The sequence below is a fragment of the Myxocyprinus asiaticus genome, chromosome 32 (genome assembly GCF_019703515.2).
Source record: "Myxocyprinus asiaticus isolate MX2 ecotype Aquarium Trade chromosome 32, UBuf_Myxa_2, whole genome shotgun sequence".
Classification (NCBI taxonomy): Eukaryota; Metazoa; Chordata; class Actinopteri; order Cypriniformes; family Catostomidae; genus Myxocyprinus; species Myxocyprinus asiaticus.
The window spans coordinates 21169045-21192749 of NC_059375.1; the positions used below are offsets into that span (position 1 = coordinate 21169045).

Consider the following 23705-nt stretch of genomic DNA (forward strand, 5'->3'; position numbering starts at 1 on the left):
GAACTGTGTGCTCATTGAGTAAAATCTACAGGAGAAAAAAAAACAAATCACAGAAACAGACAAAATTATTTATTGTTTACTAGGTATTTGTCAGAGCATCAAAGGAAAAAATATAAGCACAATCTTTGACATAGTAATACATAATGCTCTGTTTTACAATAACATGACATTACAAATGTTTAAACATCTTAGTGTTGCTTCAAAATATGTTTCCACAAAATATTTTATTCAATGTAACAGCACTTCCTATATTACTTGAAATCACATTAGCCATAACTCTCTGAATAAATGTCACGTTACAGAGATGCACTATATTGCCAAAAGTATTCGCTCACCCATCTAAATAATTGAATTCAGGTGTTCCAATCACTTCCATGGCCACAGGTGTATAAAATGAAGCACCTAGGCATGCAGACTGCTTCTACAAACATTTGTGAAAGAATGGGCCGCTCTCAGGAGCTCAGTGAATTCCAGCATGGTATTGTGATAGGATGCCACCTGAGCAACAAGTCCAGTCGTGAAATTTCCTCGCTACTAAATATTCCACAATCAATTGTCAGTGGTATTATAACAAAGTGGAAGTGATTGGGAATGACAGCAACTCAGCCACGAAGTGGTAGGCCACGTAAAATGACAGAGCGGGGTCAGCGGATGCTGAGGCGCATAGTGCGCAGATGTCGCTAACTTTCTGCAGAGTCAGTCGCTACAGACCTCCAAAGTTCATGTGGCCTTCAGATTAGCTCAAGAAGAACGTAGAGAGCTTCATGGAATGGGTTTCCATGGCTGAGCAGCTGCATCCAAGCCATACATCACCAAGTGCAATGCAAAGCGTTGGATGCAGTGGTGTAAAGCACGCCGCCACTGGACTCTAGAGCAGTGGAGACGCGTTCTCTGGAGTGACGAATCACGCTTCTCCATCTGGCAATCTGATGGACGAGTCTGGTTTTGGTGGTTGCCAGGAGAACAGTACTTGTTTGACTGCATTGTGCCAACTGTGAAGTTTGGTGGAGGGGGATTATGGTGTGGGGTTGTTTTTCAGGAGCTGGGCTTGGCCCCTTAGTTCCAGTGAAAGGAACTCTGAATGCTTCAGCATACCAAGAGATTTTGGACAATTCCATGCTCCCAACTTTGTGGGAACAGTTTGGGGATGGCCCCTTCCTGTTCCAACATGACTGCGCACCAGTGCACAAAGCAAGGTCCATAAAGACATGGATGAGCGAGTTTGGTGTGGAAGAACTTGACTGGCCTGCACAGAGTCCTGACCTCAACCCAATAGAGCACCTTTGGGATGAATTAGAGCGAAGACTGCGAGCCAGGCCTTCTCGTCCAACATCAGTGTCTGACCTCACAAATGCGCTTCTGGAAGAATGGTCAAAAATTCCCATAAACACACTCCTAAACCTTGTGTAAAGCCTTCCCACAAGAGTTGAAGTTGTTATAGCTGCAAAGGGTGGGCCGACGTCATATTAAACCCTATGGATTAAGAATGGGATGTCACTTAAATTCATATGCGTCTAAAGGCAGATGAGCGAATACTTTTGGCAATATAGTGTAGCTTGCCAAAATATGCTAGGATATTTAGATTTCCCCTACATATAAAAAACTGCTTAGTGCAAGTTACAATATTGGCTATATTAAAATAAATCCTCCTCTTATAAAGAACACACTATAAAACACTAAGCTCTCTAAACTCTCGAAGCAGGTACCATACATACTTGTACTTTGTTCCAGCTTCTTTGTTTTTATACTGGCCTCTTTTGTACCAATAAAAGCATTTGAAGGCAGTTAAATATGTAACTCCAGAAATGCTATCTAACCAACAACAAGCACAAAGCTTTGTTACTGAGGGCTTAGTGCTATCTGAAGAGTTACAGCACAACAGCGGATGCTTCTTAAGAAAGGGAGACACTCTGTGACTTTCGGTGTGGGTCAATGATAACAGGCATGTCCCATAAAGATAAGGTTTGAACTAATGTACACTACCGGTCAAAAGTTTTGAAACACTGGACTGAAATGTTTCTCATGATCTTAAAAATCTTTTGATCTGAAGGCTTATGCTTAAATGTTTGAAATTAGTTTTGTAGACAAAAATATAATTGTGCCATCATATTAATTTATATCATTATAAAACGAAAATTTAATAAAAAATAAATAAAAGTTTTTGAAATTGATGACTTGGATCAAATAATAAAGAAAAGCAGCCAATAAGTGCCCAACATAGATGGGAACTCCTTCAATACAGTTTAAAAAGCATCCCAGGGTGATACCTCAAGAAGCTGGTTGAGAAAATGTCAAGAGTACATGTCTGCAAATTCTGGGCAAAGGGCGACTACTTTGAAGATGCTAAAATATAACACAGTTTTGATTTATTTGGGATTTTGTTTAGTCACAACATAATTCCCATAGTTCCATTTATGTTATTCCATAGTTTTGATGACTTCACTATTATTCTAAAATGTGAAGGGAAAAAAATTATAATAAAGAATGAGTGAGTGTTTCAAAACTTTTGACTGGTGTATCTCTAAATGAACTTTGAGATAAGCCTCCCTCTAGTGGGACATCTAAAAATGGAGCCCATTTTGAGAAGCTTTAATACATTGCAAATAATACTTTTTCTTATTCTCAATTGGACACAAGTTGACAAACAGATAAAACCAATGGTATCCGATTGTGCTACAATGCCATTCTTTTGTAGAGATGTTCTCTGTGAAAAGCTAGAAGAGAGAAACGAAAGTTATCATACTCCATTTTTTTTTTTTTAAACCACTAACCTAGATAGTGGACTTACTGCAGTGGTCTATGGCCGCCACCCTTTGATGAAAGCCTGTGCTAATCTGCACCAGGCAAGTAATGCTCCAATTGCAGCCTTATAATCCAGACAGCCGAACACTGCTCACTCCTATCCAATCCTAGAGCAGATTTCTCTTAATCTGTAATCTTATCATTGACCATCAACTTCTCCTCGACTATCCTCCACTCCTACACTCTCCCTTGATTCATCAGTCAAAAAACAGCAGCGTTACAAACAGCTGGCACACCCTCTACCGTCACTACACTCTCTTATTCACAACTACACCCACCCTTTAAATCACTGGGGAAGCTATAAACACTGTTGAAGCGTAAAAGCAAAGGTGCACTTGAACTTGTAAATTAGAAACAGGAAAGTAATTAGGCCAAATTCCTGCACAACAGGAGGCCTCAAATACACTGCTCTTTATAAATATGCTGGGATGTTCAAGCACCCCCTATGTAAAACTAAAAGCATAAAAAAATACATAAATTCCAATGCTGAAAATGTCAGAACACATAGGATGTTTTGGACAAAAATTCAAAGTATAGACGAATGTATTATTATTGAACTCTTTGCATAAACAACATTATCAGACAAAGCGCAGCAAGATGACATATTACTACAAAGCAAGTATAAGCAGCTTAATTTCCATATTCTACCGGATGCAATAGGATCCATAAACTACTTGCTTTCGATGGTCCTTCAATAACTTACATCATTACACTACTGCAACAATACGGTCCCTTACTATAAACCTTTGCTAAGGACAAAGTGTTTCGAGGGTGAGTACATTAAAACTCATCATCAGAGCTAAGCAGTAGGGTTTTCTCATTGTCCCGGGAGCTCACGGAGCTGTGATTGCGGGAGATCTGTGGTGCGGTGACTCCTTGCTCCAGGGTGGACTGCTGGGTGTACTGTTGGTACGCTGGGGAGAAGTTGTGGATGGCATCCTGAACCATGTCTCCGGGGTTCATCGTTTCCTTCAAGCTGCTGGAGATGCTCTTCATGGGGGCACAGCGACCTTGAGAAGGAGGAGGAAATTAATAAGAGGCAGATAAAGACGTTTGTTTTTAAAACACATGAAAGAAAGCAATGTTTAGTTGCAATGCTTCAGAGAAAGACTGACACTTAGAGAGCACAATAAAATCAGAAACTATAGCGTACCGTACTGTCCATATGTAGGAACAGGGCCTATATAGCGCAGCATGAAAAGGAGAAACAGAGATGGAGGAAGGGGGGAAAGGGGTGGATGTAATGCATGGGACCGAATATGAAACCAATGTAAGGAATATTAATGAAATGAATAAGAACATGAAAGCAAGATGGACAAAGACCGAGAAAAATGACAACACATTGAAATAACAGAACAGGGAAAAAATAAAATAGTTGTGAATAAATAATGATGCACAGAATAAAAGCAGAACAGGAAAAGACAAAATCAGCCATGAGTACTGAGCCATTATCATTGTTAGGGCTGGGTACTGATACAGATTTTACAATTCGAAACCGATTCACAAGCTCTCGATTCAATTCCGATCTCAATTTGATATCGATTAATATTGGTACATTTCTGTTACAATGTCCATTTTGCTTACATTTGAAAGAAATTCTCTCTCAGCTAATGCTCTTAAAGCTGCACTATTCTTTGGTTAAAAATTAACAAATTGCCATTATTGATTGAGTACATCAACAATCAGTGTTCAAAACTATGTCTTTGTCTTACCCCGATCCTCTACGGTAAGCCTATAAAAATTATTTGTATTTTGAGCTGTCAGGTTCGATTTGGTGCATCATTACATCATATCCGCACACACAAGAAAGAAGCACCGGCTGTCTCATGTTCCAGCTGGAGAAACTAACTACGCTGTTTAACTCAATTCAGTAACACTCACACAGTTCAGGATAGCATCGCTGCAGTCTAGATGGATGTTTATCTGTTATCCGTTTGGCGAAGTTGTTTACCTGCTATAAAGCTTGGATATGTTTTCTAGTAGGGTTGTTGAAGCTTATATTGATTGTCATGCTTGTATGAATCGAACATTACTCGTGTGTTAACCGATCACGATGTATCTACGTTGTCCACTGAAGTTTCTGAGACATGTTTAATATGTATGACTTCTGAAATTGACTTCTTGTAATTGTTATATTGCATATTTAAGCTTATTATATTTATGTTTAATAAAGTATATTTTATCCCCATCATTACTGAATCCTCATTTTATGTTTTTAGTTTAGTGTTATTGTGTGCATTGCACAGACATGCTATAGTAGTAACTGAGGCTGGACAATATAGTATAAAAATAATAAAGTCTTCTATTGAACTCATATCAGCCATATCACGAGTTTAACCTCTTAAATTGAAAACTGTAGTACAATTCAAACATTAATAGTAGATAAAACACTTGAATAATCATATTAAGATCTACTGGTGATGGCTGAGGAGAGTCCTCTGTTCTCTATTTAAAAGTGCTTTGAGTGGGGGGCCTGGGTAGCTCAGTGGTAAAATACGCTGGCTACCACCCCTGGAGTTCGCTAGTTCGAAACCCAGGGCGTGCTGAGTGACTCCAGCCAGGTCTCCTAAGCTACCAAATTGGCCCGGTTGCTAGGGAGGGTAGAGTCACATGGGGTAACCTCCTCGTGGTCGCTATAATGTGGTTTGTTCTCGGTGGGGCGCATGGTGAATTGAGCGTGGTTGCCGCGGTGGATGGCGTGAAGCCTCCACACGCGCTATGTCTCCGTGGCAACGCGCTCAACAAGATGCGCGGGTTGACTGTCTCAGACAACTGGGATTCGTCCTCTGCCACCCGGACTGAAGCGAATCACTATGCAACAACGAGGACTTAGAGCGCATTGAGAATTGTGCATTCCAAATTGGGAGAAAAAGGGGAAAAATCCCCCCCCCAAAAAAGTGCTTTGAGTGTAGTGTCAGAAATGCGATTTAAATGTAAAATTCATTCAAATATGTAAATAAGAGTGTTGATTATCTTCATCAAAGTAATATTTCCATTTCAAATGTTTAACATATAACATATCAACATGAAAATAGCACGTTATGACTCCAGCTCCAATCATCACACACAGGCAATGTCCAGGTAAGCTAAAATTGGGAGATTCATCCGCCAGAAGAGCAGTGCCAGAACACGACTGATGTAATGAATCCTTCCACAAATTGCTTGCAATTTTAAGTTTCAACCACAGATGTCGCTAGAGAGAACAAAGTTACATAGCGCAGCTTTAATTATAAAGGAGCCTTCTAGGCAACCTGTCCTTGTACAGCTCGAAATTATATTTTATCATAAGTTTTACATCCAATTTGTCACATTTAGCTTTTGAAAGTTTTTCAAATTCAGTCTATTCAATCAATTAAAAGTCTTGAAATTGCATACATTATGTTGCCTATATGTTACAAGTTTGTTTTCTTGCTAAATGTGCTATATACAAGTATTTACATTGTTATGTAGAACATGTGCTAAATCGGTACTTTCTCTTTAAGGCTAGCGGTATCAGCCAGTGAGCGCATAAAACAAAGGAAGATGTGCGTAATTTCTTTAGCGCATTTATGTGTGATTAGAATCAAATGTTTCTTTTTTTGTTGTTTTTAATCAACAACTCACTGTAAAAACAGGAAGAGTATTAAAAGAGACATTATCTAATGACATGAACGAGTTAAACCAAACTTTTATTCTCAACACGCAGTGAAAGGACCTCTGTACTAATAACTTCTCCACTATACTACTCAATCACTGGTAAGTGAAATCTGAACATTTACTTCCTAGTGGCTAATCATAGACATTTTTAGTCACATAGCGTGGAATTTGTTTGCACATGCTAGGGATTTTCTGGCATTATAAAGGGTTGCCACAAAGAGGAAAATTGATCTAGGGATTTAAGAATCGGTATCGAGATCATTCAAACAAAGATCACAATGCATCAGAAAATTTATATATTTACCCAGCCCTAATCATTGTGACAATATATTAAGAGAGAAAGATTTTACTTTAGTGAGATTTAAATTTCATTAAAACACGCTGGAATGTAAAAAAAAAAATATGTTTAAACTTATATTAAACAGTAAGTGCAAATTCACAAAACAGCTGTGCCACTTTTGTGCATATTGAGTACTAAAATTAAGTAACTATAATTCCTTTATGTGCAAAAACACCTCCATTCTATGTAAATTAAGCTCATTATAGATTTTGCTACATTCACAAAAATTGCCTGGCGCAATTTACATAATGCCATTACCGCCTGAGGAAAGCAGGCAATAAAATTTATTTGATTTAAAAAGAGATGTTTGTGTAGAGTTTCTGTTGATTATGGCAGTAGTAATCAAATAATGGAGAAGAGTGCTATAACTGGGCATATATCCATATGGGTGGTGTATTTAAGCGTACTTTCGGCATGTTTAAGAGATGATTCAGGTTTTTTTATTACAGAAGTGCTGTACAGTCCTGGCACAGTGTGACAGATGGCAGTGGTCTGCTGCATCCTCTGCAATACAGAGCTCAGAACCGGCCCTCAAGATCGAGAACTGCTGTGCGCATATTGTAATCAGTACAGATTTTGTGGGCGCATTTGCACTGTTGCCTGATTTCTTAGTGCATAATTTCTTTAGTGAATTGGGTGCTAGACAGTGCATGCAAATAACCAGCGCTTTTACCGGGCACAATTAATTCTTAGTGAATTTCCCTGTTTTACGCAGAAAAAACCCCCCAAACATTTGTTCATGTAAACCTGCTGTCAAAATCTCACCAAGGGAATCCAGTCTCTTGTCCATGTAGACTTTGTACGTAAACGCATGTCGCAGAGCCAAGGCGGCAAAGAACATCTCGATGCAAATGATGAAGTTCTGGTAGCCGGCTGCAACAGTTCCCTCACCAACAGAAACCTCAGGAGAGCTGATCTGAGGAATTGCACCACACTTCTCCAGAATGGCCAGCAGCATGCCTGATACGATCAACAGAATCTCATAAGCTGTTTATCCATAACTGTAAATATACTCATATTTACTTAAATACATGGATTATGGTTGGGCAGGATGGTTGACACGGCATCAAGTCATCCAACAACCAACTAGTTGATTACTGAGGTTGACTACCTGTAATATTTTCAGCACCATTTGTGATGGTGCTTTGAAGGGGATGAATTTTGAAATGCACCTTTAGAGGGATTTAAGACTTCAACTGCAGTGAGCAATGTTCCCATTATTATGTGTAAGTCCATGTCCATAATGATTTGTGCAATAAAGGTTATAGCTATTTAGTGTACTTATTTGATTAATATACTGTATATCTATCACCCTTTTGAAGAGCTGCACATTTTTGCATTCGGTCCAAATTTTACATAACTGTTGGTCTATGTACACATGCAGACAGACATCATTGCCGGTTACGTCACATCTCACTGTATTTTTCATATTTTTCAATCTTGCACCATAAGCATTCTGTTTAAGACAGTGTCAAGGTAAAAAAGGTTTAACTTTTGAAATCATGTCTCAAGATCCCTGCATTCTGTTTCATTCTTGCACTCCATCTAGCTATTTTTGCATGCAAGAACGCTTCCTTTGTGAATGGCCCTAAGAAATGCATCTGATGCACACAAACTATTCAGGGCTTTCATAAAACCAACCAATCAGTTTTGCACATCCCTAAAATAATCGCCCTTCAGTATCACTACCGGCAGATAATAAAACTAGTTCCAGAGAGTGATCTGCTCACCTTGCCAGAAGGAGAGGAAGATGACTGATTTGACCATGAAGAACTTGAGCATAGGCCTGTAGGGACTGAGGAGGTCTCGGGTGGCAAAGTAGAACAGGAAGAGGGCGTAGAGGGACAGGCTGACGGAGATGTTATAGATGATGGTCGCATAAAGGTAACCGCTAGCTACACTGTGGGGTCAAAAACAAAGGCCAAAACAAATAAAAACTTAAATTATATTAGATAAAACTGTCAGACACACATCAGACACTGCATGAGAAGGACATACTTGAAATCCCCATCACGATATTTCCCAAAGGCCTGTAGGATGACTGTGATCAGTGCCATCAGAGGTTTTACAACACAGAATTGTAAAGTGGCCTGTGAAACAAACAAACGACTAAAAAAATCTGGAAAAACTGATTCAACGCAGGGGATGAAGTCTAAAGACAAATGCCCCCAATGGGTTCAAAAAGCACACCTGTTTGCAAAATCTAAGGAAGCCAATAGAGTAGGTCTTGCCCCAAAGACAGCATGTTCCATATATACAGCTGGACCTGCATCAAACGAAGACAGGTTTCAAATGAAGGAATCACTCATTTTGAAGTTGCAAAAATACACCTGCAGTCACATTAAATATCAATAAGAACAATTTATTCGGAGGTATCCGTTTATAATAATAATAATAATTAATAAAAAACACTCACTCAATTGGTTTTCCTCTGATCTCAGCCATGATAGCACTCTCACCTCCAAGGTATTCATAGCAGAGGCTCAAGAAGTTATAGATCACAAATGCTGCAAAAAAAATAAATAATAATAATTAGACAAAGGGATTGGCATCTCCATTAAGGACAAAAGAACAAAAACACAATCTATAACTCACACAATCAATAAAAACTTCAGTCAAAAACACTGAAATGCTTCAAATATGGACAGAAGCAACTTGGTAGCACTGAAATGACATCTCATTTCACATCACTGAAAACAGATCATGCAAGATCCTTAAAGGAATATTCCAGGTTCAATACAAGTTAAGCTCAATCGACAGTATTTGTGGAATAATGTTGATAAACCACAAAAAATTATTTTGACTCATCCCTCCTTTTCTTTAGAAAAACAGCAAAAACCGATATTAGAGTGAGGCACTTCCAATGGAAGTGAATTGGGCTGGGTTTAAAGGCAAAGTTGTTTAAATTTTCATTTTGACAGTCGTTTTAGTGTTTGTTGACATTTCATCGTCTTGGCAACGAAGTTGTAAAATTGGCTATAACTTTACACAGAAGAGGTTAGTAAGCGATTTTATCACACTAAAATCATGTTAACATGCATATTGTTTATGTCTTTTGTCTATACTTTTGAAATAGTGAGTATTTTAACATTTATGGATTGGCCCCATTCACTTCTGTTGTAAATGCTTCACTGTAACCCAGATTTTTGCTTTTTTAAAAGAAAAGGAAGGACAAGTCAAAATTTATTTTTGTGGTAATATTATGCCACAATTGCTGTCGATTGAGCTTCACTTGTACTGAACCCGGAATATTCCTTTAATGGCTAGAATAAATTCTGGTGATTAACTGTGCTACAATAACAGATAACATTATTTTTCATACTGTGGCACAGACAGTATAGCAGAGCAGACATTTCTGCCTAAATCCCTTCATCAGTGTTTCACCAAACACCAACAAAAGAGTTTTACTAAACAATGACACAGCGGTGCACTGCAAACCATCCCTCGTGGTTGTCAGCCCATGCTACAAAAAAGACTGAACTGCGGTAGCAGCATCCTTCATCCTTTGAGATTACAGGACAGTACCACCATCTAGTTAATTATAATAGACCCATTTCAGATTTCCAGTTTTGCAATGTGGAAGTAAACTATAGCAGGGTAAACTTCTGCAGTGGTAAATGGAAGACAACAGCAAATATTATTTTGCATTTCCATTTGTTCCAATGGCAAAATAAAAAAATCCACTAATACGTTTCCACGACTTTCTAAAAAGGGTAAAAAAAAAAAAAAAAACAGAGAGAGATGGATTTTGGCAGTTAGAACAGAAAGAGATGTCAAATTTACCATCAACCCTCAGCAGCTGAATATGAAACACCATCTCCCATCCCTATCTTTTGTTTTTGTTTTTAATGCCAGGGTAATACAACACAAATAATAATGTTCTAAATTAACACCAAAAAATTACATTGGAAAAAAAAAAGTTTGCTAGATTTAGGTTGCCAAATAAGTGGGAAACGTGTCATAATCTGTGAAAAGCGTCCATAAAATGATGGGGAAATATTCAAATGGAACAAAGAACCACATAAGAGCTTCTGGGCTCTATTTACATAACTGCGCTAGGCACAGCACAATGTGCAATGAGCATACGCAAAAACGTATCTAATTTTCGTGAGAGCACCAATTCGAAGCACAATTTTCGTGCTAGCTCAAAGCGCAAGTGGGCATGGGAGGGAGTGTTTACGTTATCTGTGGGTGTATGTGCGCAAATTGTGGCTTTTTTGTCTGTGAATGAAGTGGGGCAAATAGATCCTGAGAAATAGGTAACTGCACTAAGATGTTTCAAAATCATGTCTGTTTTCAGCGCAAAGTCTAAACTCAGTTCCTCCATTTGCCTTTTGGAGATTCCACCAGAAGGTGTTAATGAAGTTCATTACCAAACTCTGAATATATAATGGAACATCAAATTATGTCCCTGACAATCACTGTTGTAGCCGTTTTATGAAAAAATATTTTTTAATGAGCTTTGTTCAACTTTGTTAAAGGTCAGACGCCATGCGAAGATCGGACATGTGAACGGCAAGCTCTGCGCACTTTGCTAGTTTTAATACCTTTTAATGACATAAACCGGTAAGATTCGATACACTCTGTTCCATAACTCTTCTAGGAGGACAATATGTAAAAAAATTCAAAATCCTTGGGCTCTGGAGATTAAAAGACACTTATGTGCTCAGGCTGACACCCCTGAGAAGGCCGCGGACCAGGGAGTCGATTTGGTCGGAGAGTTGTGGGAAAGGCGGCGAGAGATGTTGAACATGTCGGCAAAGCTGATGAAGGTCGTCGCTGACTTGGAGGACCTTGCTGTGATACGTCAATCGATCACTGCCGTGGAGGCGAAATTTACTGATGTGGTCACGAGTGGGGGATGTCGAGAAATGGATTGATTGTCTGCAGTCATCGGAGAGGGAATTATCTGTCCGATGATCCACCAAGGTGGATTTGGAGCATGTCTGGGAGAAGTTGGAGGACATGGAAAACCGTAGCCAGCGGAATAACATCCGTATCATGGGAGTCCCGGAGGGAGCAGAGGGAGAGAATATGGTGGAATTTCTGGACGGGCTCTTTCCGAGTCTGCTCGACATAGCAGGCCATGAGCTGGAAATCGTGCGAGCTCACAGGGTTCAGGCTCGGCGATCCGCTGAGGGAGACAGGCACCGATCAATTCTGGCCAAATTTATGAGATCATCTGATAAAATCTTGTGTTACGTGAGTCGAGGAGTAAAGGAAGGCTTTCTTGGAAAAACCACAGCATTCTCTTATTCCCAGACTTTGCAAACTCGACGAGAGAAACGTGATCGATTCAAGGAATGTAAGAAACTTTTACATCAAAGGAAGGTCACTTTTGCATTGATATTCCCGGCCTAATTGAAAAAAGATGCTAAGGATGGCCGTAAAACATTCACATGCCCACAGCAAGGGATGTCCTTCATAAAGTCAATGGAATGAATGGGTCGTGTTGTGGTGCTTACGTTGCCACCGGGTGGACCAGCTCACTGAACATTCGATTGACTGTTTGAAGAATCTGCACCCTCTTTTTGTGCAGGTTTTGCCTAGTGGCTGGAGTTTATTTTGTAGGATAATACACCTTTAGGACAGTTTTATGGATGAAGTTACATGCTCTTTGTGTTTATTCTGCCTATTGGCTGGAGTTAGTTTTATAGATTATCTTTTGCTGAGTAATTCTGTCTCACAAAATTTGTATAGAATCACCGGACTTGAGCAATCTAACGGCAAAGTTGTCATGGAGGGTTTTCGTAGAAGTGCATGGACTATTTGAGTTTGGAGGGATGGACGCCAGTTGGCTCTGTCGTGCGCGGGGTTAATGCTTATGTTTTTGTTTTCTGTTTGTTTGGTTCTGGGGAATGTTCAGGGTTTGACTGTTGCACTAATGTTGGAATGTGGTCTTTATAATCCTGTTTTTGACACACAATCTATTTTTTCTTACATGTCAAAATGTCAAATGTTAATATGAATGGACTGACTCTCTCCACGTGGAATGTGAATGGGTTGGGGCACCCTATAAAAAGGAAGGAAGGTTATTTCTTTTCTTAAGCTTAAGAAATATGATATAATGTTTCTTCAAGAAATGCACCTTTCCCCGCAGGAAGCTGAAAAATTGGAAAGATATGGGGTGGGCATTTTTTTTATAGTGCTGGCTCAAGTAAGAGCAGGGGAGTCATTACAATGATAAGTAAACAAGGGTAAACAAATGTCTCAAACAGAGTAAAGATAAAATAGGAAGAGTCATTATTGTTTTATCTGAAATTCAGGGACAAAGTCTTATTTTGGCGAATATTTATGCACCCAACGTTGGTGGTCAGGGCTTTTTTATAGATCTTGATGGGATGATGCAAGCCGCTGGCACCCCTCATGATATAATATTGGGAGGAGATTTTAATCTTTTGATGGACTCAGTCCTTGATCATAGTGAAGCAAAATTGTGCAAGCCCCCTAGAGCAACAGTGACGCTTCACAGGATGTGTAAAAATCTTGGTCTTACAGATATTTGGAGACTTTTGAACCCATATGGTAGGGACTATACATTTTTCTTCTTCAGTCCATAAGATTTACTCTAGAATAGTTTTTATATATATATATATATATATATATATATATATATATATATATATATATATATATATATATATATATCTAAGTCCCTCATTTCATCTGTTGTTGATTGCTCAATTGGAAACATCTTAGTCTCAGATCACACCCTGGTGTGTTTAGAGGTGTTGCCAAATACGGAGAAAAAGAAATCATATAGTTGCCATTTTAATGAATCCCTTTTGCAAAATCCTGAATTCCAACAAATGCTAAAGGCTGAAATCAATGTCTATATGGAGACCAACTGGTCCTCAGTATCCTCTGTGGGCATGGCTTGGGAGGCACTTAAGGCAGTTCTTAGGGGCCGGATCATACAGTATGCCTCATTTACGAAAAAAGCTCTGAATGTCGTCTAATGGCGTCAGAGAATTTACCCGATTGAAATACAGATATAATACTATTTTGTCAGGGAAGGTGGAGTGTTGGCTATTCAGGGCAAGACAGTCATACTTTGAGTCAGCGGACAAAGCAGGGAAGCTTTTGGCTAGATACAGTTGTGCTCAAAAGTTTGCATACCCTGGCAGAAATTGTTGGTTGTTTCAAGGAGCACAATATGACGATACTTGAACAAAAATGAGCTGCATGGACGAGATGCCACAAAAAAGCCAATGCCACAAAAAGCCTGGTTACAATATGCCCGACAACACCTTAACACGCCTCACAGCTTCTGGCACACTGTAATTTGGAGTGAAGAGACCAAAATAGAACTTTATGGTCACAACCATAAGCATTATATTTGGAGAGGGGTCAACAAGCATTATGCTCCTTGAAACAACCACACCGTCTTTTTCCTGAGCAGCCTATATTTCTCCTGAGGTTACCTGTGGGTTTTTCTTTGTATCCCGAACAATTCTTCTGGCAGTTGTGGCTGAAATATTTCTTGGTCTACCTGACCTTGGCTTGGTATCAAGAGATCCCCGAATTTCTTAATAAGTGATTGAACAGTACTGACTGTCATTTTCAAGGCTTTGGATATCTTTTTATATTCTTTTCCATCTTTATAAAGCTCAATTACCTTGTTACGCAGGTCTTTTGACAGTTCTTTTCTGCTCGCCATGGCTCAATATCTAGCCTGCTCAGTGCATCCACATGAGAGCTAACAAACTCATTGGCTATTTATACACAGACACTAATTGCAATTTAAAAAGCCACAGGTGTGGGAAATTAACCTTTAATTGCCATTTAAACCTGTGTGTGTCACCTTGTGTGTCTGTAACAAGGCCAAACATTCAAGGGTATGTAAACTTTTGATCAGGGCCATTTGGGTGATTTCTGTTATCATTATGATTTAAAAAGGAGCCAAACAACTATGTGATAATAAATGGCTTCATATGATCACTATCCTTAAATAAAAGACATGATCAGACATGATTTTTGCATGATCAGTCATATTTTCAAAATCAATGCCAAGATTTCACAATTTCTGCCAGGGTATGCAAACTTTTGAGTACAACTGTATATAAAACAGAGTGAGTCTTTTTCTACCATTCCCCCAGTGAAATCAGCTGGTGGTGAAATATTTACCTCGGCCACTGATATTAATAATGCTTTAAAGAATTCTATCTTGATCTCTATATTTCCACATCTTTGTCTACTGATGAAGATATTAGAAACTTTATGGAACCATTAGAACTTCCTAAACTGACGACAGAGCAAAAATATTCTCTTGATTCTGAGATAACCTTGGAGGAGCTTGGCGAGGTAATTAAGGCCTTGCCTACAGACAAGGCTCCGGGGCCAGATGGCTTTGCCGCTGAATTTTTTTGATCTTATGCTACAGAACTGGCTCCACTTTTGCTAGAAGTTTATACGGAATCATTAAAGAATGGAAAGCCAACCATGACACAAGACCGGATCAGTCTGAGTATTAAAAAGGATAAAGATCCAAACGAGTATAAGAGTTACCGTCCAATTTCCCTGATCCAGCTAGGCATTAAAATATTGTCAAAAATTCTTAAAACTGATTAAGTGAAGTTATGACATCTCTTATACATATAGATCAGGTGGGGTTTAATCGGGGCCATAGCTCTTCTGATAACATTAGGCATTTCATCAATATCATGTGGTCAGTGGTGAATGATCAGACTCCGGTCGCTGCCATCTCACTTGACGCCGAAAAGGCATTTGATATGGTAGAATGGGATTATCTTTAAGATTTTGGAAATATACGGGTTCGGGAATACTTTTACTGGATGGATTAAGTTACTTTATAGACACCCGGTAGCGGCGGTACAAACAAATGGATTAATTTCAGATTATTTTACTCTGGATAGGGGCACCTGGTAGGGTTGATCTCTTTCTCCATTATTGTTCTGTCTTGCCCTGGAACCATTTGCAGCCACGATAAGAAAGGAAGATGATTTTCCAGGGGTGGTGGCGGGAGGTATGGCGCATAAGCTTTTGCTTTACGCAGATGATATTTTATTATTCGTCTCCGACCCTACTAGATCTATGCCTTGTCTCCACGGAATTAATAATTATTTTTCTAAGTTCTCAGGATACAGAGTCAGTTGGTCTAAATCCAAATCTTTGGCTCTGACAGTGTACTGCCCAGTTACAGCTTTTCAGCCGGGTGCCTTCCAGTGGCCCAAACAGGGCATTAAGTATTTGGGCATTTTATTCCCAGCAAATTTGTGTGATTTAGTTAGAGTTAATTTTGACAATTTAATAAAAAGATTTGAACAATGTGGGCAGGTGGGTTTCATTACATTTATCTATGATTGGGAAGGTTAATGTTATTAAAATGAATTGTATTCCAAAATTCAACTACCTGCTACAATCTCTCCCTATAGATGTCCCCCTCTCTTATTTCAAGCAATTTGATAGCATAGTTAAGTCCTTCATTTGGAATGGTAAACGTCCCAGATTACATTTCAGTAAGTTGCATAGGCCGATTGACAAAGGTGGGCTAGGCCTACCCAAGATTTTGTTTTATTATTATGCATTCGGTCTCAGACATTTGGCTCATTGGTCGCTTCCACCTGAGAGAGCCCCTCCCTGGTTTTGTATTGAGCAGGAAGTTCTTGCCCCTGTTTCGCCATTGCAAAGCCTTTCTATCAAACTAACCGGAGAAGTTAAGTTACACCCCGTTATCTCGCATTTGCACTCGGTATGGACAAAAGTGTCCACAGTGTTAAATTCTGACATTTATTTAAACGTTGCTTCGAGCATATGGCTGAACCCAAAGTTATATATTAATATGTCCCCTTCTGCTGGTCAGAGTGGATTGTGAGGGAGGTTAATACTCTCTGTGACCTATATGAGAGTGGAGTGTTGAGATCCTTTGAAAATATGCTTTAACATTTTGGGATCCCCAGGTTTCAATTCTTTAGGTATTTACAGCTGCGGCACCTGCTCTGTGCTATTTTTGGGAGTAGCATACACCCCCCTAAAATGGCAGATACTCTGGGAGTGGTGATTACTGCTTTTGGAAAAGGTCATAAGGTATCAGTGTATTTCTCCCTGCTAATTCAGAGTCTGGGGGAGGGAGCTTCAACTTATCTCAAGAGATTATGGGAGAAAGATTTAAACTTGGTATTGGAGGAGGAAGTGTGGGCTAGGATTCTAAAAAACACCAAGTCTACATTTAGAGATGCAAGGGTGCACCTTATGCAACTTAAGATTCTACATTGATTCTACTGGACCCCCTCTAGATTGTATAGGCTTGGTCTAAAAGACACACCCACCTGCTGGCGATGCCAATCAGAAGATGGGGACACAGCCCATGTTTTTTGGTGGTGTGTTAAGATCCAAGAATTTTGGTTGAGGGTTCAGAGATTTATGTGACGTATTGGGCACTCAAATTTCATTTTGCCCCAGGCTCTGTATTTTAGGCGATGGAGCGGTCATTAATATAGGGGATAAGTACAAAAAAAAAAAATTTGGGTTCTAGCCAGTGTTATGATCGGTAGACAGGTCATCTTTAGGGGATGGAAGTCAGCTGGAGCGCCCTCATTTCAGGAGTGGTACACGGAGATGGGCAGGGTAGCAGCATTTGAGACTGCGGCATGTAGAAGGCTAGGGAACTGGGATTTTTACAACAGGAAATGGGGAAGCTATTTAGCCTTTTTGGAAGGGTCTCGGGGAGGGGCAGTGGACAGAGACTAGTGGTTTTGGATGTGTATGTTGCAACCTTTTTGTTTTTTAAAGTATGCTTTTTATGTTCTTTTTTTATGTTTCTAAGTATTTTCTGCTGTTTTATTGTCTATTTCTTTTTCAGTTGGCTTTTGACCACTGGGGTGCTTGTTTGTGTCGGGTGGGGGTGTGGGTTAATGTTAGGGGGGAAAATTATGATTTCATGTGGTTTGATTCTGCATTTTCTATTGTGTCTATTTGATTTGCTGCATGGAATCAATAAAAGAGCCTACATCCAAATCCTGACAAGAACCACATTTTCCATGCGTATAAAAGGAGCGAGTCACTGTCTTTGAAATATGCCTAATATTCAACGCAGTTAATGCACAAATGAACGCAAGTCCATATTTCTATTCCTCTAATTCATTGCATACAGCCCATTTACACTACCAACTTCTTATGAATGTGCTGTCTTTGTTTATATCGCTGGTGCTTAACAGGGAATGGACTATATAATAAGACACAGATGATGGAATAACTGGAGAAAAACATCAGAATTAAATATCACCTGACACAATCCATATTGTGCATGCAATTTCTCCAAACCCACTTGCACCTAGACTTAGCGCATGCTTCATGAAAATACCGAAACTTCATGGCCATGCCTGTTGAGTGTGCATATAACTTATTGCATAGTGCTGCACTTAGCGCTAGTGCTTTTAGAGTAGGGCCATTATGTTCAATTATTTAGGTTAAAGCTTAAAGATAAACTTAAATAACAGTCCCTGTATCATTTTTACCCTTATTTTCAAACATAAAACTTTATATAACTCAATCATGCAAAACAGGTTGAAATTTGAATGTGTGACTTGACTATTTGCAGTAGTCTCTGAATTTCAAGAAATAACCTTATAAAGCAACTGAGCTGTGCTGATAACCTTAGCATCCCCAGTAGGTGTTAATTTGTCTTCTTCCCTTGTTCTGTCAAGCAGTGTATGTGTGAATCTCTACTTGTGGGAGAGCAGGTTGAAACGCAGCTCTATATATAGCAAGTGCACAATTTTGAAGCCGCCGTGTTTATAAAAAAAAGAATGTTGTTAACAAGTTGCTAGATGAGAACTACAACGGTTTTCAATTTCGTCAGGCAAGTTCACTCACATGCTTGTGGTATTTGTAGTCCTAATCTAGCAATTTGTTAGTAACATACTTTTTTATTTTTTTTATCCAAAACTGCCATTATCAAAACCAATAGGAAAATCTATACTAACACATAGCTCGAAAATGCTAATTTTCCTCCAGGTTTTTGAACTACAACCTGAACAGCTCTATTAAGGGAAAATCAAAACTGTCCAAACATTTAAAAAGGATAGTTCACCCAAAAATTTTAATTCTGTCATTTACTCACCCTCAAGTAATTCTAAACCCATATGACTGACTGACTTCTGTGAAACACTAAAGGAGTTATTTAGTAAAATGTCTATGCTGCTCTTTTCCATACAATGAAAGTGTGACCACAGTTGTCCCTGGTACCCATACACTTTTGCAGTATGAAAAAGGGCAGCTTGGACATACTGCTAAACAGCTCATTTTGTGTTCCACAGAACGAAGGAAATCAAACAGGTTTAAAATAACATGACACTGCATGAGTAAGTGATGGCAGCATTTTCAACTTTGGGTGAACTATACGTTTAACTCTGAATTAAAAATATACAAATGTTCATTAATACCAGGCTAGAGCAAAAAATGTCCATCTAAATAAGTACAGATGAAAATAAATGTATGGCACTATACTAGACTGGTGTCAAATGCGCATCTGGTGTATTAGTTTTAGTGTAGTACTTATTTTTAAACAATTCACAATTGTATTTTATCAAACTACACAATGATGACTAAGACATAGATATTACAGTTTCATTTTCTGTTAATGCATGATTTTCTGTAAAGCTGCTTTGAAATGATGTGTGTTGTTAAAGGCGCTATACAAATAAAAATGACTTGACTTAGTTTAACCATGAGCAGGTTTCCAGTGTATCCTCTCCACTGACGTGTGCTAAACATGGTAACTGCAACAATCGATTCTGGAATTCCCAGCTGACCAAAGATTCTGAGAGTTAGAAATACAGACTGCAGTGCCACACTACTGCTGTAGGAGTCAGCCCCTAAACAGGCACAAAGGTGGCATGTTTAAAGCTACAGACAAAGAGAGCTAGAAAGTCAAACCTACCCTCATAACAATCCCTGACTGTGTCAAAGTAAACATAGTACTGGTCGTTGGTAAAGAAGAGAAGGCTGAGCCAGGAGTCAAAGGCGTAGATTGGTACGATGAAAAGGATGCGTACTATGTGCCTCTGCTCCTTGGGAGAGCTGTAGTAACGCAGATGCATGTAGATCTGCAAAAGAACAAAATCAAAACACTGAGTTAAGATTTTCAGAAATAGAAGGTGGTTTGGTCACAAAATCTTTTAAGAACATGTCCAGGTCATATTTGACCTAAAATAAGAAATCATATTTGGTTTAAAGAAACTAAGTCCACTGAGATTTTTTGCATTGTGACAAGATATTTTTTTCATGACAATTATGCTTTTTTTTTTTTTATGTTTTTATGAGATTCATGAGGGGTGTGTTAGTGTTACCTGGTGGCAGGTGAGCAGAAGAGCAGTCCACACAAAGAAGCCTGACACTGCCTGGGCTGTGGTTGTCATGAGGAAGATGGGCTGCTCTGGAGTGAGCAGAGGAGCCTCCGGAAACCAGGAGATGTTGGGTCCATTAGGGGCCATTGTGTCTAGTGACCCAGGAGCCATCCTGGCAACTTCCTCCCTAAACTGATCGGACAAGGGCAAGTCACGTCTTAAAAGCTGCGACATTTAGAGATTAGGATGCTAAAATCAGTAATATGGCAACATGAGCATCAAAGATGCTGAGTGAGAATGTCTGGAGAACAAACATGATGCATTGGGGGGGAAAAAAATACAAAATTCCACTGAAGTGAATCCAGAGACTATTTAGCAGATGTGGGCTACTTCTATTAAAATGAATGGGAGAAATCGGAACGCTCAACCAAGGAGCTCTGAGCGCCCAACGGTCAACGGATGTAGAAAGGACGTCCCACCTTACAGGTAAAAGAGCCAATCATCTTTTAGATACTGACATCGCCTGTCAATCAACTCGAATGCACATGCACATTAGCTACAAAAGCCAGGAAAACTGCATGTTTTATCGTAATATGAGGTAAAGAAACACAATTTAAGATACCAGTTTTGTCAGATTTTACTGCTGATTTAAAATATGCTCTTTTATCATAATCTTGACCAACCGTTTTTGAAATTTCAGTGTTCCTCCATTCAAGTAGATAGGAGCTGCACTGGCATGCCTGGAAATAGCCTCCCGGAAGCGTTCCAAAAATGGCCGACAGTGGACTAACTTGCTAGAAAGACTGAGTGAATCACACTACAAATGAAAGAGGAATGGTTATCACAGCATGATGAATTCTCTTTAATTTCCTGTAATATGATGCAACATGACGTACTCCAGAGAGTGGAAAAGCCATGTATTGTCACTAAAATCATCCAGAGCTCCAGGTAGAGCTTATTCAAACATTAGAACATACAATTATCAAGGAAATGGGAGGTAAAAAATATGACAGTGATTCCCACTGACTCATTGCTGTTTCCACCATCCAAAGCATGGGGCTGCATCTATACAAATGAATCAGTTTAAAATATAAAGGCTAGTTTTACATCAGTGAATATATATATATATATATATATATATATATATATATATATATATATATATATATATATATATATACATACATACTGGTGGCCAAAAATTTGGAAAACAGATTTTGCTGTTTCGGAAGGAAATTGGTACTTTAATTCACCAAAGTGGCATTAAACTGATCACAAAGTATAGTCAGGACATTACTGATGTAAAAAACAGCACCATTGCTATTTGAAAAAATTCATTTTTGATCAAATCTAGACAGGTCCCATTTCCAGCAGCCATCACTCCAACATCTTATCCTTGAGTAATCATGCTAAATTGCTAATTTGGTGCTAGAAAATCACTTGCCATTATATCAAACACTGCTGAAAGCTATTTGGTTCATTAAATGAAGCTTAACATTGTCTTTGTGTTTGTTTTTGAGTTAATGAAGGCTATACAATGCTTGAAATTGACAAAAAAAAAACAGAAGATTTCATACAAAGGTGTACATTTCAGTCTTCAAAGACAAAGGACAACTGGCTCTAACAAGGACAGAAAGAGATGTGGAAGGCCAGATGTACAACTAAACAAGAGGATAAGTACATCAGAGTCTCTAGTTTGAGAAATAGACGCCTCACATGTCCTCAGCTGACAGCTTCATTGAATTCTACTCGCTCAACACCAGTTTCATGTACAACAGTAAACTGAAGACTCAGGGGTGCAGGCCTTATGGGAAGAATTGCAAAGAAAAAGCCACTTTTGAAACAGAAAACAAAAAGAAAAGTTTAGAGTGGGCAAAGAAACACAGACACTGAACAACAGATAACTGTAAAAGAGTGTTATGGATCTTAACCCCATTGAGCTTTTATGGGATCAGCTAGAGTGTAAGGTGCGTGAGAAGTGCCCGATAAGAGAGCAACATCTATGGAAAGTGCTACAGGAAGTGTGGGGTGAAATGTCAACTGAGTATCTGAACAAACTGACAGCTAGAATGCCAAGGATCTGCAAAGCTGTCATTGCTGCATGTGGAGGATTTTTTGATGAGAACTCTTTGAAGTAGTTTAAGAAGTTCTGAACATTTCTTTCAAATTTTAATAGTAATTTTTCATGTTATTAATGTCCTGACTATACATTGTGATCAGTTGAATACCACTTTGGTGAATAAAAGTACCAATTTCTTTCCATAAGAGCAAAATCTGTATATTCCAAACTTTTGGCCACCAGTGTATGTATATACAATACTGTGCAAAAGTTTTAGGCACTTGTGAAAAATGTTGCAGAGTGAGGATGTCAGTTAACATCATACAAAGTCCAGTAAACATAAAAAAGATAAATCAATATTTGGTGTGACCACCTTTGCCTTTAAAACAGCACCAATTCTCCTAGGTACACCTTGATACAGTTTTTCTTGGTTGTTGGCAGATAGGATGTTCCAAGCTTCTTGGAGAATTCACCACAGTTCTTCTATCTTTTTAGGCTGTCTCAATTGCTTCTGTCTCTTCATGTAATATCAGACTGACACAATGTGCAGTGAGGGGCTTTGTGGGGGCCATGACATCTGTTGCAGGGCTCCCTGTTCTTCTATTCTAATCTTTTCTATTTGCAAAAGTAATGTTTGGGAGTCTAAAATTTATATTTCCTACTGACACACTAAAGCTGAAGATATAAATAACCATCTTAAGACAAATGCTTTTGTGAAACATCTTAAGTGCCTAAGACTTTTGCACATTACTGCGCACACACACACACACACACACACATATATATATATATATATATATATATATATATATATATAAATGAAAGAGAGAGAAAGAGAGAAAGAGAGAGAGAGAGAGAGAGAGAGAGAACAAAACAAAGCATCTACAAACGAGAGAAGTGAGCAACTTACAACAACATAAAAGCAGCTTCAAAATCATGCGGCGTGCACAAAGGAAAACAAACAAAAACAGATTCGGCCGTAAATCCTCAAAGCCACCGCCGCTGGCCGTTATCCGTGTTTATATTCCAGCGCTGCTGATGTCAGTTTAAATAATACAATCTTCCAAGTTTAACTACCGTTGAAAGGCAATTCCTCCTTTTCACACTCCCCGTGACACTACACACAATCTCCAGCGACTTAGTTTAACGTGGATAAAACTAGAGAGCAGCTGTGAAGTCCGCTAAAACAGAAGCTTTCACTTTTTGCTAAAATGGGTTACAACTTCTTATATTTCAAAATAAAAGTCACAACGCGAGTGACGTAACAACAACAGTTTTTGCATTTTTATATAATTATGTAATACTTTCAAATAAAGTGCGAAAAATTCATATAAAGACTTTACAAAAAATCTACCCCACTAATGTTTTACTTTCTAAGTTTACAGATGTTGGAAAAGAACAGTATAAGTATATATACTTATATTATCATTTTTTCTGTGGGTAACGGTCTATAATACTGTCTTTTTAAGTTATTATTTGTTACTTTGAACATGAAGACAAAAGTATGGACAGTTTATTGAACTATATAATTTTTTCACAAAAGTAGAATGTCAAATTCTCC

At 38.7% G+C, this 23705-nt stretch overlaps 1 protein-coding gene across 4 annotated transcripts; it reads right to left on the bottom strand.

Annotated features, from left to right (window-relative positions):
* Positions 1 to 54: 54 nt before the first annotated feature.
* LOC127423458 (transmembrane protein 184B-like) lies at positions 55 to 23343 on the bottom strand. 4 transcript variants are annotated; one of them, XM_051667771.1, is made up of 10 exons: positions 23055 to 23343; positions 20769 to 20902; positions 20089 to 20277; positions 19680 to 19845; positions 9195 to 9285; positions 8969 to 9044; positions 8777 to 8868; positions 8509 to 8678; positions 7544 to 7738; positions 55 to 3812 (listed from the first exon to the last, which is right to left on the bottom strand). In XM_051667771.1, exons 3-10 carry the CDS (start codon positions 20254 to 20256, stop codon positions 3583 to 3585), a joined length of 1188 nt encoding a protein of 395 aa, XP_051523731.1. In that variant the 5' UTR covers positions 20257 to 20277; positions 20769 to 20902; positions 23055 to 23343; the 3' UTR covers positions 55 to 3582. The 4 variants fall into 4 exon arrangements, with proteins under 4 accessions (XP_051523731.1, XP_051523732.1, XP_051523734.1 ...); XM_051667772.1 differs by having other exon boundaries at positions 23222 to 23330; XM_051667774.1 differs by lacking the exon at positions 20769 to 20902.
* Positions 23344 to 23705: the final 362 nt, after the last annotated feature.

Coding starts and splice junctions, on each gene's coding strand:
- LOC127423458 (XM_051667770.1), bottom strand. CDS start 20,319: ATGTCGCAGCTTTTAAGACGTGACTTGCCCTTGTCCGATCAGTTTAGG. Junction 9,286..19,679: donor AGTCAGGGATTGTTATGAGG/GTAGGTTTGACT, acceptor TTTTTTTTGCAG/CATTTGTGATCTATAACTTC. Junction 9,045..9,194: donor ATCAGAGGAAAACCAATTGA/GTGAGTGTTTTT, acceptor CGTTTGATGCAG/GTCCAGCTGTATATATGGAA.